At 44.3% G+C, this 15293-nt stretch overlaps 1 protein-coding gene across 1 annotated transcript in view; it reads right to left on the bottom strand.

Annotated features, from left to right (window-relative positions):
- Window positions 1–15293, bottom strand: part of LOC122796931 — a 906278-nt gene that overhangs the window by 481205 nt on the left and 409780 nt on the right. Inside the window, exon 3 of the mRNA XM_044065700.1 lies at window positions 13329–13378. Coding sequence (XP_043921635.1) covers window positions 13329–13378 — 50 coding nt within the window. The remainder of the gene's footprint in view (window positions 1–13328; window positions 13379–15293) is intronic.

The raw sequence follows: 15293 nt of genomic DNA, 5'->3' as shown, positions 1-15293 counted from the left end.
GATGTTTTCTGTATTTATTTGTGACTGTCCTGCAATGTTGTTTTAAAATATTTCCTGTGATTCTGAACTCTGTAGTTACTGTGTTGTTTGAGTATTGTCTTGTTCTTTTATTATCTATTATTAAATATATTTAAACCTTCTAATTTTGGCTGGTTTGTTTAGAGATATTTAAGCTCTGAGAGTATTTGCATATGTATTTGGTAATACTTTATAGGCCACTCCACTAGCCTTGCTCTTGATCACACTTACCATTTGGATAATAGTAGCATTACACAGTAGGATTGGGCACCATTTGTAAGGGCCTTAGAGTAGCTGATTAGTGGTTGGTGGCAGTGATAACTACCTTACAGTCTGGGCAGAAGGGGGCATAGCTAGTAAACTTGTACCGGCCTTCCAACTTAGTCAGGGACATGAAGCACTGGTTGGATAGAGAGGGTGCTGGAGGTTTTGGCTTGACCACTCAGCTGAGATCTTAACCCTATAGCTGTGCCAGTGGGGAGTCTTACTGGGGATCTGGAGAAAGAAGCAGAAACCAGCCCCAGACTGACTGTGATCTCTGTGCGCTCCTAAGGGAAATTGTACTTTACTGTTTGTGTACTTGTCATCCTTCCAGTGTGTACTTCCCTCACTGGTACTAATGGTGAGGATTGAGGCTCCTAGATCACTGGGCCAGTACAGGGGTGTCACGTAAGATACAAAAGAACATTAACTCCTAGGTATATAGACCAAATATTATGGCCACTTTTCCTACGAAATAATGAAAATGTATAGGGAATATATAGTTCCCTTTCAGGGATCTAACAATCAGTACCAATAAACAACTAAGACAAAACAAAATCCCACTGCCCATTCCTTCTTCTATTAAGAATTGGGGGAGGCTCTATGTCTGAGAAAAGCAGGTACAAGATTGAAGATGGTTTTGAAACTAAGGCTCCTCACAGCCATTTCACAGAACGAATCCTGGTGAAGCCTAAGACTAGAAGACCTACATGATTTAACAACCCAGACAAGATTCTGTAAAAAGGCATAATTTTAATATAAAAGGTCTAGAAAAAGAAGTTATGTACTCACCATTACGTTCCATGTGTGTTGTCCATCTCGCCTTCATTCTTTACTGGTTGGATTCGGAACCGATCCTCAGTTCTGACTCGGCCTAATACAAAGCTCAAGGTCTTCCAACTAGCTCATGGCTAAACCCTATCCCATGATGCTCTAGGAAAGTTCCCCAGATCTTGTTTGCAGATAAACTAAATAAAGGTCACTGAATAAATGGTAGACTAATGAAGAGGGTCAAGGACATTAAAAGTCAATTTTTACCATCTCAGTCCTCCAGGAGCAAAAGGCTGGGGGCAGGAGGGTGGGATGTAAGAATGAAGGCGAAATGGACAACATACATGAAATATTATGGTAAGTACATAACTTCTGTGATGTTGTCCTGTCTCGCCTTCATTCTTTACTGGTTGGGACAGTGTCCCTAGCACCATCTTTCTCGGGTGGCTTAAGGGAGGATATTCTTCAGAACAGTGGACCCAAAGAAGGCCCTGTTCCTGGAGGTCAAATCCACTTTGTAATGAGTGATAAAGATATAAGGCTTTGCCCATGTTGCTGCAGCACAAATGGTATCAATAAGTAATCTTGCTCTAAAGGCAGAAGAGGTAGCAATGGCTCTAGCAGAATGACCTTTATGAGAAAGATCTTTGTTTTTTGATTGGTAAATAAAGGTAATACAATCTGAAAGCCACTTTGCAAGTGTGACTTTTGGCACAAGAACACCCTTTTTGTAGTCTGAGAAAGATACAAATAACTGGTCTGATTTTCTGAAATCCCTTGTTCTATGCAAGTAGAAATGTAATTGCCTATGTATACCCAGTTGGTGGAGCATATATTTTGCTTTGTTGCCATAATTAGGGAAAAAAACATGTAATTCTATGGATTGATTGAGGTTAAACTCTGAACATACTTTGGGTATGAAGGATGGGTTAGTTTATAGTGATACCCCGTCTTCATTTGCTTTCATACAACCTCCTTGTCGAAGCTTTGTGGGACGAGATCAAAATATGCTTTACTGATGTGGAAAGATTAGGGAGCATGGCTATGGTTGGAATCGGAGCAGCCCAGCTGTCTGCTTGAGAGTATGAGGGAGGGGTGGAGCATCCCTGATGCATGGGTCAGGAGGTCTGGAACTGGGTCCAGAATCCATGGCTCCTCCTCAAGATGAGGCTACAGGAAGGGGAACCAGATTTGACGAGGCCAGTATGGGACCATAAGTATTAAGTTCCTTCCCAACAGACTGACTTTTTGAAGAACCTTTGGAATCAAGGGAAAAGGAGGAAAGGCATAGAGGAGACCCGAGGGACAATCATGAACAAGTGCATCTCTTGGTGACTCCCCCGAAGGGGGGAATCAAGGCAAAGTAGCTGCTGCATTTGGCATTCATGCATGTGGCAAAAAGGTCACAGCAAGGCTGGCCCCACTTGCGGAAGATTTCTTCCACTACTTTCTGTTCTAGGGACCACTCATGAGGCATCAGAATCACTCTGCAGAGTTTGTCTGCAATCACGTTGGATTTCCCTGGGATGTGCATTGCTATCAGTAAGTGTTGGGAGAAGGTTGCCCAGTGACATACTCTCAGGGCCTTCTGACAAAGGGGTTAACATCTGGTTCCTCCTTGTTTGTTTATGTACCATACAACTGACATGTTGTCTGTCTGTATTGCAATAGTTCCTAGCGGAAGAGAGTCCTGGAATGCTTGCAATGCTAATAGCACCACTCTCATCTCTAGAACATTGATGTGCAAATGGGCCTTGTGGTCCTGCCAAGTGCCTTGAATTGTCCTTCCTAGATAATGCCCCCCCACCCTATCTGGGAAGTGTCCATGGTCACTGTGGCTAAGGGTTGGGGGAGAGAAAGGGATGACCTAACGTTACATGAGTGGAGTAAAGCCACCAACGAAGGTGTTTCTTGCAAGATTCCGTTATCAAAATTTGTTGGGACATGGGTAGCTCTTGCATGGACCACTGAGTGAATAGTAGCCACTGAAATATTCTCATGTGCAGGCGTGCCAACGGAATCAGAGTAATTGTAGCTGTCATGGTTCCCAGTACTTTGAGGATTGTTCTCGCCTGCACTTTTCTTTTGGAAAGAAGGTTTAGGACTTGAGATTATAAGACTTGAACCCTTTCAGAGGGGAATTTTGCCATCATATTTCTTGTGTTTAGGTCTGCCTCTATAAAGAGAATATGCTGAGATGGCAACAAAGCAGATTTCTTGTAGTTTATTGTGATTCCCAGGTAAGAGCAGAGGTGTAAAGTGGTGTCTCCCGCTTTGGATAGTAGATGCTTAGTGGTGGCAGTTAGGAGCCAGTAATTTAGGTACAGAAACACTCAGAATCCTAGGCATCACAAGTCAGCCATGACTACTGCCATACACTTGGTAAACACTCTGGGGGCTGTAGTGAGACCAAAGGACAGAGCTTGAAACTGATAGTGGCTGGCTCCCAGCCGAAAGTGCAGATGACTCCTGGATCGCCTGTCCATCTTTATGTGGTAGTATGCATTCTGGAGGTCTATAAGAGTACATCCAATCGTCATGTCCCAGAAAAGGGAGTAATGACTGCAGTGTTACCATCCAGAACTTCAACTTTCTTACTGATTTGTTTAGTCTGATGAGATCCTGTATGGGTCTCAAGTCCCTTGTTTTCTTTGGAACTAAAAAGAACTTTGAGTAAGTTCCGGATCCTATTTGGTCTGTAGGGACTGTCTGGAAGACTCTTTTTGTTAACAACTTTTGTATTTCTAAGGTTGTCTGTTCCCTTTGACTGGGTGGAACATCCGGGATGTTTTTTATGTTTGGGACGGGAAAGGAAAGGGGTATGGAGTAACCCCTGGATACAATACTTTGTACCCATTTGTCTTTTGTTATTTTTAGTCAGGCTTCTGGGTACAAAGATAAGCGACCCCTTACTGCCTCAAGAGATGGACAAGCAGGCCTCCTTTCAGGAGGGCTGAAAGGGCTTACCAAGAAAAGATTCCCTGTCACCCTGATTTTGCATTCTCCCACTGCCGCTTGGCCGGCATCTTCTGTTACTACTTCCCTCTCTGCCCCTGGAGGAAGAATCACCACGTGTCCTGTAAAGCTCTCTGGGATTTTTGGAACCACATTTTTCCACCCTTTTAACCCTTAGTATAAAGTCTGGTAGGTAGGGAAAAACAGACTCCTATGGCAGAGAGAGTTTTTCCTTCTTGTTCACACTTGGTTAGTGTGTCTTTAACTTTTGGCTCAAACAGGGATGAGCCATCGAAAGGGGTGTTGACAAAGGAAGATTTAAAGGGCTCCGCAAAGTCACAAAAGTGCATCAAGGAATGTCTCCTTAGGGAAATTCTTGAACCTGCTGCCCTACTCGCTCCATCCACTACATACGAAATGAGTCTCATGGAGGAGTTGACCACTGAAGTTAAGATGGACAGCTGAGAGGAGAACTTCTTTGAAACCCCTTCAGCCACTGAACCTTGGAGGGTATCTCCTAGTTCTTTCAGGAGATCCCTCTGAAACCTAGTAAAGTGAGTGAGATAATTAATTGATCTGAGTGCAGAAGTCGCTGAAGAAAACATGCGCTTTCCATATCTGTCCATTATACGAGACTCTTTGTTCGGTGGATGGACAGACGAGGTTGTCTCCGAAAGTTCCTTCTTGGTGGCTGCCGCCACCACCATAGCATCTACTGGGACACCTTTTGTGAGGAAAAGTCTTATTTGTGGGGGAAGTAATGAATTTGTTTGGCCTCCACTGAATCTGGAGACTCCCACTCCTTTTGACAAACTAGGTCCATGAGTTCATTGAAAGGCAGAGACACCCAAGTGGTGGAAGGGTGAGAGCCAAAAGCCTTCAGGTATACAGACTCCTCCTCAGAAGGGTTGATGGACTTCCAGGTGCCTCTCTGCTTAAGAAACTCCAGGATGTCTGCAAGGGAGACATCCTCAGAGGGTGACTGTAGGGACCCTTCTGGCCCATCAAGGTCTGTATCAGATGTGATGGACTCCACTGGGGAGTCTAAATGCTTCCTCTTGCATAGTCTCTTCCAAGGGACCTCTTCAGAAGGGCATTCTGGAGAGGTTTCAGAAGAGAGGGGTTCACCAAATGGAGCATCCTGAGGCTTAGGGTCTCCAAGTCTGTGTGGATGCAGTGGTACCGAGATAGATACCGGTGCCTTTGGGGGAAGAATGTCTGCAGCTGACCCTAGAGCTGCCTGTGGAGACAGCACTCTCCTCATCACCTCAAAGGCCCCCGACCCTGATCTGAGGAAGCCCCCGGTTCCGAAGAACCAGACGTCATCCCCAGAACTAAGGGGGTTGGCTCTGAAGCCAATGTAGGAGCCAAACTCACCTGCGCTGAGGCCCCAAAGGGCAAGTTCAGATCAGACAACCACCCGATCCAACTCTCCTCCCCAGACCTGACCGGAGAGCGTCAGCCCCTAGACTTCTCGAGTTCAGATGGAACCGAGGATGTCGGAGCGATAGTCAAGCCTGAGGATCCTGGCATAGGTCTCGGGTCTGATGGTTCCACTACAGTCAGCTCCAGACACTCCGGCTCTGAGGTCCCAGATCGGATCAGATGAGGAAGAAATGGAGGAGTAGTCTTGGCCGGTTCTGAATCTCTCTGGGTTGGAGCCAACAACAATTTGGCCAACACCAATGTCCTTAAAAGTCTCTGCACCACACGATCCACATCATTATCAGAAAGACTCCTGGAGAATCGAGAGGAGGGAATAGGAGATCCAATGAGGTAAAGTAAGGGTGATCTCAAAGTTGGAGAAACCGGCTCCAATTCTGGGGACTGGCTCTGTAAATGAAATTCCATCGGCACCAAAACCCCAAGAGGAGCTGAGGAAGAAGGTTTTTCAGGCCCAGCAGACTTCGGGTCCGAGGATGACTTTTTCGCTAATTTTTTTTTCGGCTCCGAATGAGCACTAGTAGAAGATGATATTTTTCCTGACTTCTCAGATCTGGAAGACGGGGATTTTGGTGATTTAGACATACCCTGACCTTCTTCAATTGCCTCTGTGATGGGCAATTTTAGTAAATCTCTTAGTATCAGCTTATTTTTCCTCTCAAGCAACACTCTGTGACAGAATGAATGGCAAATGGTACACAATTCCTGTAAGTGGACTGCACCAAGGCAGTATAAACAAACAGTAAGACCATCCATCAATGACATCTTCTGGTTACACTTCTCACACTTCTTGAACCCAGAAGGTTTAGTTTCATTTGGATCCTTGGACATTTGGCCTACAATACCAATAACAACAGCAACAACAACAACAACAACTATACTAGCCTACACACTAAGAGAAAAAATATGTGTACCAGTTTTTGAATTGTTTTTTTTTTTTTTTTTAACCACAACAATCAGCTAGTAACCACAGAAAAAGGCAGTTCTCTAAATTAAGAGAATCTGTCTAATATAAAGAGAAACTACAGAAGGGATGGGAAGGCTCTCTAATTTAAATGGACTGATGGTAGCCCTCTAACTTAAATGAGCTTACCAGGCAAAGGGAGGGAACAAGTACCTTTAATTTACAAGCTCTCTAACTTAAACGAGCTTGAATAAGGTAACTAAAAAAGAAGGACTCAACTAAAAAGGGGCTTAAAAAGGTATAAACTTTAGCCAAGTTAGAGAAGGGAAAAAAGGGCTAGAGAAAGAAACGATGGCCAACAGCACACAACCAACACAGCGAATGCACTAAGTTCAAACCAGCATAATGAACAAATCCTATAAGTATTAATAAATAAAGAGTTATGTACCTTCCATAACGTTCCATGTTAGTTGTCTTCTTCTTGCCTTCTTTCTTGCTGGATGGGTTCGGAGCCGATCCTCGGCTCCGACTCGGCCAATACTAAAGCTCGAGAGCTAATTCCACCGGCTCGAGGCTCCCCTATATCCCACAATGCTAGGCGGTAACTACTCAGATCTCGTTTGATAGCTATACCAAGCAACCCTAGTCTCCATAGAATGGAGTAGGGAAACCCACCTCAAAACAATCTGCGTGAAAGGTATCGCAGACCTAAGAAAGGAGAAAAAGAAGTGGAAGAATGTGTGGGAATGATGACTTCCAGAGGAAGAACACAAACTGAATTCCTGTCGGTCTGTCCAGGCTTGGGGGAAGGAGGGTGGGCCTTAAAGAAGAAGCGAGAAGAAGACAACTAACATGGAATGTTATGGTAGGTACATAACTTCTTAATGTTAAGTTGTCCATCTCGCCTTCATTCTTGCTGGATGGGACCGCGTCCCTAGCACATTATCCCGGGTGGCCTATCGGAACAGACTCTTGAGAACAGTGGAACTAAAATTGGCACGGCTTCTGGAAACCATGCCCAATTTGTAATGTGAAATTAATGTATGAGGAGAACCCCAGGTGGCTGCTGCACAAATGGAATCTATTGGCAGCCTATCCTGAAAAGCTACGGATGTAGCTAATGCCCTAGTTGAATGAGCTCTAGGTCTTGAGGGTAGTTTTTGATGTCTTATCTCATAGATGAAGGTAATTGTAGAGGTGAGCCATCTAGAGAGGGATACTTTAGTAACAGGAAGGCCCAATTTCCCTTCCGCATATGACAGAAACAATTGATTAGATTTCCTGAATTGTTTAGTCCTATCTAAGTAATATCTAAGTTGGCGATGAACATCCAAAAAATGTAGCTTTTGTTCCGACCTGTTTGAATAGTTAGGGAAAAGACGGGGAGATCAATAATTTGGTTTAGGTTTACTTGAGAGGAAACTTTGGGCAAAAAGGATGGATTAGTACGGAGGGATACCCTATCTTTGTGAAACACTAAGTAAGGAGGACGACTGCACAGAGCATGGAGTTCAGGTACCCTTCTCGCTGAAGTTATAGCTACTAGAAAAAGTGTCTTCCAAGAAAGCAACTTCAGAGAACATGAAGCTGCCGGTTCGAAGGGGGGAAGGATTAAGGATGCCAGAACCAAGTTCAAATCCCATTGAGGCGGGGAATCTTTGATTGGAGGTTTGAGAAGAAATACGCCCCTTAAAAAGGCTTTACAGAGTTTGTGAGCCATGATGCTAGACTCCGAGACACCAACATGAAAATTAGATATGGCAGCCAATTGAACTCTAATGGTAGATGCAGATGATCTTAAATGAAAGAGTTCTGCTAGAAAATCTAGAATAGACTGGATAGGTGCTGTAAGGGATCTATGTTTTTTGACGTTGCCCAAAAGGAGAAGCGTTTCCATTTGCTACTATAAATCTTCCGGGTAGAAGATTTATGAGAGGCTATCAAGATATCTCGGACCGAGTGAGATATTGAGGGAAGCCTGGCTAAGGTTGGAATCGGAGAAACCACGCTGTGAGGTTTAGAGAAAGCAGAGATTGGTGCAGCTGACCCGATTGGTGGGTTATCAGATCTGGTACTGGGTCCAGATGCCAAGGCTGCTCCAAAAGGTAACGATGACGAAACGGAAACCATATCTGTCGAGGCCAGTAAGGGGCAATGAGGATCATTGTCACTCTCAAGGCGATGGCTTTCTGAATTATTTGAGATATCAGTGGAAAGGGGGGAAAGGCATACAGAAGTCCCCGGGGCCAATCGTGAACTAGAGCGTCTCTGGTGGGATGGCCTGGTAACGGGAAGAGAGTGAAGAAGTCGTGACACTTGCTGTTTTTTGAATATCTGACACTCTCTGCTCTGTGAGTCTGGCTGAAATATTGAGTGTGTTCAAGGTGGCGCCTATAAAGGTAATAGATTGACAAGGCGACAAGGCAGATTTTTCGAAATTTATCGAAATGCCTAGAGCTTGGCAAGATTGGATGGTAAAGTCCCTGGATAGAAGAAGCTGATGTCTGGTGGTGGCAGTAAGGAGCCAGTCGTCTAAATATGGAAACACCTGGAATCCTTGACGTCTCAAGTGAGCCACGACCACTGCCATGCATTTGGTAAACACACGGGGGGCTGTAGTGAGACCAAAGGGCAGGGCCCTGAACTGGTAGTGACTGGCTCCCAGCCTGAAGCGGAGATATCTCCTGGAGCATCTGTTCATCTTGATGTGGTAGTACGCGTCCTGAAGATCTATCGAGCACATCCAATTGTCCTGACCCAAGAAGGGTAGAATGGACTGTAGCGTGACCATCCGGAATTTTGTTTTCCTGATATACTTGTTTAAAGTAGCTGAGATCCAGTATGGGTCTCCAGTCCCCTGTTTTTTTTGGTACCAAAAAGAATTTGGAGTAGATTCCGGATCCTTGCTGGTCTGCTGGGACTGATTGGATAGCTCTTTTTGATAGCAGCTTTGAAATTTCTAATGCTGCTTGTTCCCTTAGACTGGGTGGAACGTCTGGAAGAGATCTTTTGCGTTGGGATGGGATGTGAATAAAGGGAATTTTGTAACCCTCGGATATGATCGACTGTACCCATTTGTCTTGAGTAAGGGAAAGCCAGTCTTTTGGGTACAGGGATAACCTTCCCCGACTGCCTCCGAAGGTGGACAGCCGGGCAGCCCCTCAGGGATGCTGAAAGGGTTTATCAGAGAACATTTCTCTGCTACCCTGGCGTCTGTTATTATTCCCCCCTCTGCCTCTAGAGGGAAATCGACCTTGTACGTCAGATGAGACTCCCTGGGATTGTTTGCGGAACCACATCTTTCCTCCCCTCTGACCTTTGGGATAGGGTCTAGAAGGGGTAGAAAAACGACTCCTACGGCAGAGAGAGTCTTACCTTCTACCTCGCACCTGGTCAATGTATCCTTCACCTATGGACCAAACAAGGATGATCCATCAAAGGGAGAATTGGTGAAGGACGCCTTGAAAGGGTCCGCAAAGTTGCATAGCCGCATCCAGGCGTGACGTCGTAAGGCAACACCTGTGCCTGCGGCTCTACTCGTCCCATCTGCAGCATATGAGACCAGCCGCATGGAGGAGCTAACGATGGAATTCAGGGTTGCCAACTGGGAATTCATTGGGTCTTTGAACCCCTCAGCTGTAGGATCCTTTATCAGTTCACCCATATCCTTGAGTAAATCTCTCTGTAGATGAGTGAAGTGGCATAAGTAGTTCAGCGAACGCATTGAAAAGGTCACTGATGAGAACATCCGCTTGCCGTACCTGTCCATGGTCCTAGATTCCTTATTAGGAGGATGGACAGGAACCAAAGGATCGGCTAACTCCTTCTTAGTGGCCGCAGCCACCACCATGGCATCAACAGGGACACCTTTGGATAAAAAATCTTTATCTCTAGGGGCAGTAATAAATTTAGATGGTCTCCTCGGGGTGGGTTCCACTGAATCAGGAGCCGTCCAAGCCTTCCTTGCCACCACTTCCATAAGGGGGTCAAAGGGAGGGGACACCCAGGAGGTAGAAGGGCGAGAGCCAAACGCCTCAAGATACACTAACTCATCCTCCGAAGGGTTAAGGGCTGGCCAGTTCCCCCTCTGAGGATCTCAAGGATGTCAGCAAAGGAGACATCCTCAGAGGGGGATCGAGGGAAACCTTCAGATTCCTCTAAGTCAGTGTCAGAGGTGATAGACTCAGGGGAGTCAATGTGCTTCCTCTTGCACTGCCTCTTCCTAGGGGAATCTCCTACCGGATCAGGAGAGGCCTCGGAAGAGGAGGAAATTCCCAATGGGGAAACTTGAGGAGTTGGCTCTCTGCGGTCTAAGGCAAGGGGGTGAGTAGAAATCACCGCAGGCACTGTAGATGGAGGGGCTGAAGGAGCCAACTGTGGGGCAGACCCTGGTTCTAGCACGCTCCGCATGACCTTGAAGGCACCCCTGTCAGGCAAGGCCAGAGGCCCCCGCTCCGAAGAGACAAGGACCTCCCCCGGCACCGACAGGGATGGCTCCGAAGCCGATGTCGGAGCCGAACTCACCAGCGCCGAAGCCCCGAGAGGGAGAGCGGGGTCGGACAAGGGTCCGATGCCCCTCGCCCCCTCGGAGCAGACGAGGGAAGCTCGGTGCCGAGATCCCTCCAAGGAGGAGATCGGAGCAGACGACGGAGCCAAAAGGGAAGGTATCGGGTCCGACGCACCGACAGTCATGGATCCGACAAGCCCTGGCTCCAAACTCAAAGGAGTCGGAGGAGGAATGTATTGGGGAACGGAAATAGCCACTGACTGCTGAGTCGGTCTATGCAGCATTTGGGCCAGTGCCTCGGACTTGAGAAGTCTACTCACTACCCTTTGCAAATCATGGTCAGATAACCTGGAAGACCATGAGGAATGAGTTTTATGGCTCCGTTCAGAAAGAAGAGGGGATCCTGGTGCGGAATGCACGGAGCCGATAGAGGGGGATCTAGATCTCTTCCTAGACTGTGGCTCCGATAAGAGTATCGGAGCCGACGGAGTTTTATCAGCCTCGGCTCCAGCCGGAGCCGAGGTAACAGTATGAGGCTTGGAAACATCTGCTCCAGCCGGAGCCGATGTCGAAGCCGACTTAACCTTTCCAGCAGTCGACTCAGAAACTGGAGCCGACTGTTTGGAAGTTTTAGAAGGCTTCCCCGACACAGACTGAGTTGGGGGGCCTTCAGGCTTTAACAAGCCCCGCAAGATTAATTTATTCTTGCGTTCCTGCAGGACTCTAGGGCTAAAACCATGACAAACAGCACAAGAGTCCTGCAGGTGCAAAGGTCCCAGGCAATACACACAAGAAGTGTGACCGTCTGTCAGAGACATTTTCTGACAGCACGAGTCACACTTCTTGAAGCCTGAGACCTTCGATTCCTTGGACATGATAAAGGGTCCAAGAAAAACACACACACACACACACACACACACACACACACACACACACACACACACACACACACACACACACAGGCCTTAATTAAAAATAAAATACCAGTCGCACAGGGGGACTAGAAGGGGCCTAAGGCCTAAAACTAAAGAGGTAAAAAAAAGAAGGAATTAAGGGCAACAAAGTTGTCAAACTAGGTAAAGGGGTATTTAAAACTAAGGTTTTAGTGAAAAAGGAGTACTAGGGGTCTAAGATAGAAGATTTTAGAATTAAATCTTTGACTAACCTGCCTGAGCCGGTAGAAAAGCACCTCGTCAGCTATAGCGGCAAACGAGATCTGGGTAGTTACCGCCTAGCATTGTGGGATATAGGGGAGCCTCGAGCCGGTGGAATTAGCTCTCGAGCTTTAGTATTGGCCGAGTCGGAGCCGAGGATCGGCTCCGAACCCATCCAGCAAGAATGAAGGCGAGATGGACAACTTAACATCTACCGTTATTCAAAAAATAAGAAAGAAAATGTTCACTTAGCCAAAGCCAGAATGGAAGCACCCAATCTTGTTTAGTGGCAAACGAGATCTGGGGAACTTTCCTAGATCATCACGGGATAGGGTTTAGCCACGAGATAGTTGGAAGACCTCAATCTCTGTATTATGCCGAGTCAGAACCGAGGATCAGTTCCGAACCTAACAAGTAAAGAATGAAGGCGAGACAGGACAACATCGCATCTTTACTTTCTTAAATGGTCCATGTAAAGCTGAGTCAGGTTTACAATCCCACTAAATCCTAAACTGAGTGTAAGAAGACTATAAGCAATGTGAAGAACTGATCCCAGAGAGGAAAAGCAATGTGTGTTATTATGCCTGTTGTAGATGGACTGCTGAAGGAAATTCTTGAATTGCTACATACCTCATTGTAATAAACCAGAAGAAAATAGTGCATAAAATCTGCATATGTACAAGGCCTACATGTTCCAAAATAAAAGGTGTGATTACTTAAATCTGTCTCTACACTGGAATACAGAAAACAGTAAAGGCAGAAAATATTACTGTTAATATAAGCCAACAAGGAAGAGAGCAATAATGCTTCACAATCATAGTTCAATAAAAGTACAGAAAGCAGGGTAATGCAGTACCAAAATATTTAATCAGTAATAGATCCAAACTGAAATGAGCAGCCAAATATATAAATTGCTTTTACACCATTAATTACATTATCTGAGCAGCCCAATTAACCTAAATACTAAAATACAAGCAGCAGGCAAACAAACAATGACAAAATGTGGGAGTTCAGCATTGCAGTTAGGCAGAAAGAATGAATTTGGCTAAATAATTTGACAGCTGAATTCCAAACTGAGACAGGAGACAGACTCCCTCATCTGTAGAGTACTGATTTAACTTCTAGACCTACTAGTATAACCTTCAACACCAGTCCATAAGAAGAAGGTTGAGTGTGGAAAACCTCACAGTACAAAACATACTGCTCTGAAAGATACTCTAAATAAAAATACATAATCCAGTAATTTCAGAAAGTATAATATCTTTGTTTGAACTATAGAAACAATGAGGAGTAACATTAACAATAAAACACTTACCCACAATTTTTGCAACATGCCTAGCTGCAGTCATATCTCCACACCATGCCCTGCAGCAAAAATAAGTTAAAAGTTAAGTACACCTAAACAACTTGATCAGTGAGCAAGACACTATTAAATTATATAAAAATTATACACTTTCACAAACTCAGCATAAGGTAGCAGTATACCTGATTATAAATTACAAGACTTAAGTTTCATAGGAGTATAATACACTGGTATGTGTCTCCTAAGAAAGAAACAAATTATTTTTTTCATGTTCTAACATACTGAAAGTAGAAGGCAACACACATCATTAAAACTTAATTTGCCAAATGTCACTTAGCTTATGCTTTTTGTGCATAAACTAGCTCTTATAATAAGGAAGGATAGCTGTCACAGTTGAAGGAATATTATTCCACTAACTCCAAGATACAGGAACCTTGTGTAGCAGGGTATTGAAGAGTGTTCTCCAGATTAGATTAACAGGAGCGACTGCCCTCCGTTTAAAAAAAAAAAAGCTTTCTCATTGTCATGGGTTTGTGTAAATGTTTATTTGATAATTCAGTCTGCAGTTCAAAAATGAAATGCATAACCACTAAACACTGGACAGTACAACTTATCTACATAATTGCTTTATGCTAGAGTCAAATTGATCTCCCAATGACTATACTAATTTCCCAAAACCAAGCAGTCAAAGTCTGTGCAGCAAATTAAAGGAAAAAACTACCATTGGGTGGCATAGATAGCCCACTCTTGCACCTCAAAACTCCATGCACACTCTAAGATTCACATGATGAAAATGAATGTCAACCAAATTAAACCACTTCAACTAAAAAAAAAAAAATGAATGAAACACGCTACAATCAAAAACCTATATTTGACATACTACAAGCAACAAAATATATAAAACAAATAAAGCTTTCTCATCATGAAATCAATAAACAAAAATGAGTAATCCAGGATTTTTATAGGGACAGTATGCCTCTCTATACGTAGATATGGGAAGCTTTGCCCTTATATCCCCTGTACTTACATATGTGAACTGCAGAGTCATATAACCAAGGGAAAGTTAGCAACTCCACAAACTGTGCTTTTCTACAATAGTACACTTTGTTTACTCCAAACAATCCAAAAGATACGACCCACAAAAACTGGTAAAAAGCGAACTGGAACACAATAAGAGCAAAAGCTTCTTAAAATCACGAACTGAATTTATTTAACCAGATACAATGTAAGCGCTTTCGGCAAAACAAATGTCTCGCCTTCTTCAGACAAACAGCAAGATGACATTTGAAATCAATTTATATACATATATCCATTAAACTTTGTTTACTAAAAAAATGGGAGATCTTTGCTTCAGTGAAGTACTCTAATTTATGTTTCGATCCTGGAACTTCATTTTACAACATCTTGTTGAACATGAAATCATTAAAACAACATGCTCCCAACTAAATAAACAAAGACAAAGACTGTAGTACCTCAGGGAAGGTTATGCTTCCTTTGGATAGATACCAGGGCTATACAGCATTTTTTCATTCAATTAATAGTTTTGCAATTTTTTATAAAACCAAGACTTTCTCAACTTCATATCAACAGGTAATCATGATCCCCTTTGCTACATTTAGACTAAATATGATGAAGTGAAGAAAGTGATCTATAACTCCTTCAGAAGCCATGTAGTCTCGTCTATATGGATTACTTTAACTACAGTAATTGTTTTATCTCACACTCCCCCACCTCCACAGGACTATGCTTGATGCCTCTCTACCTGTACAAAATTAACCCATTTATTCTGTGGAGCAAGAGCCAGGGATCATAGGCTAGGAAAGAGCCCTACCGCCCAATCCTTCCTGCCCAAAGGAGCCCCATCAGATTATGTGTTCCCCAGGGGCAAGAACTGAGTAGTAGGGAAATGGCTAGGTCTTGTGGAACAGCCTAACCATGAAACTGCTTCCACTTGGTAGCTTCTTTGAGTTCAATGAT

This window comes from Protopterus annectens, chromosome 3.part0 (assembly GCF_019279795.1).
Source record: "Protopterus annectens isolate FY-2018-M chromosome 3.part0, PAN1.0, whole genome shotgun sequence".
In the NCBI taxonomy this organism is placed as follows: Eukaryota; Metazoa; Chordata; order Ceratodontiformes; family Protopteridae; genus Protopterus; species Protopterus annectens.
This window is presented reverse-complemented; position numbering and strand designations above follow the sequence as displayed.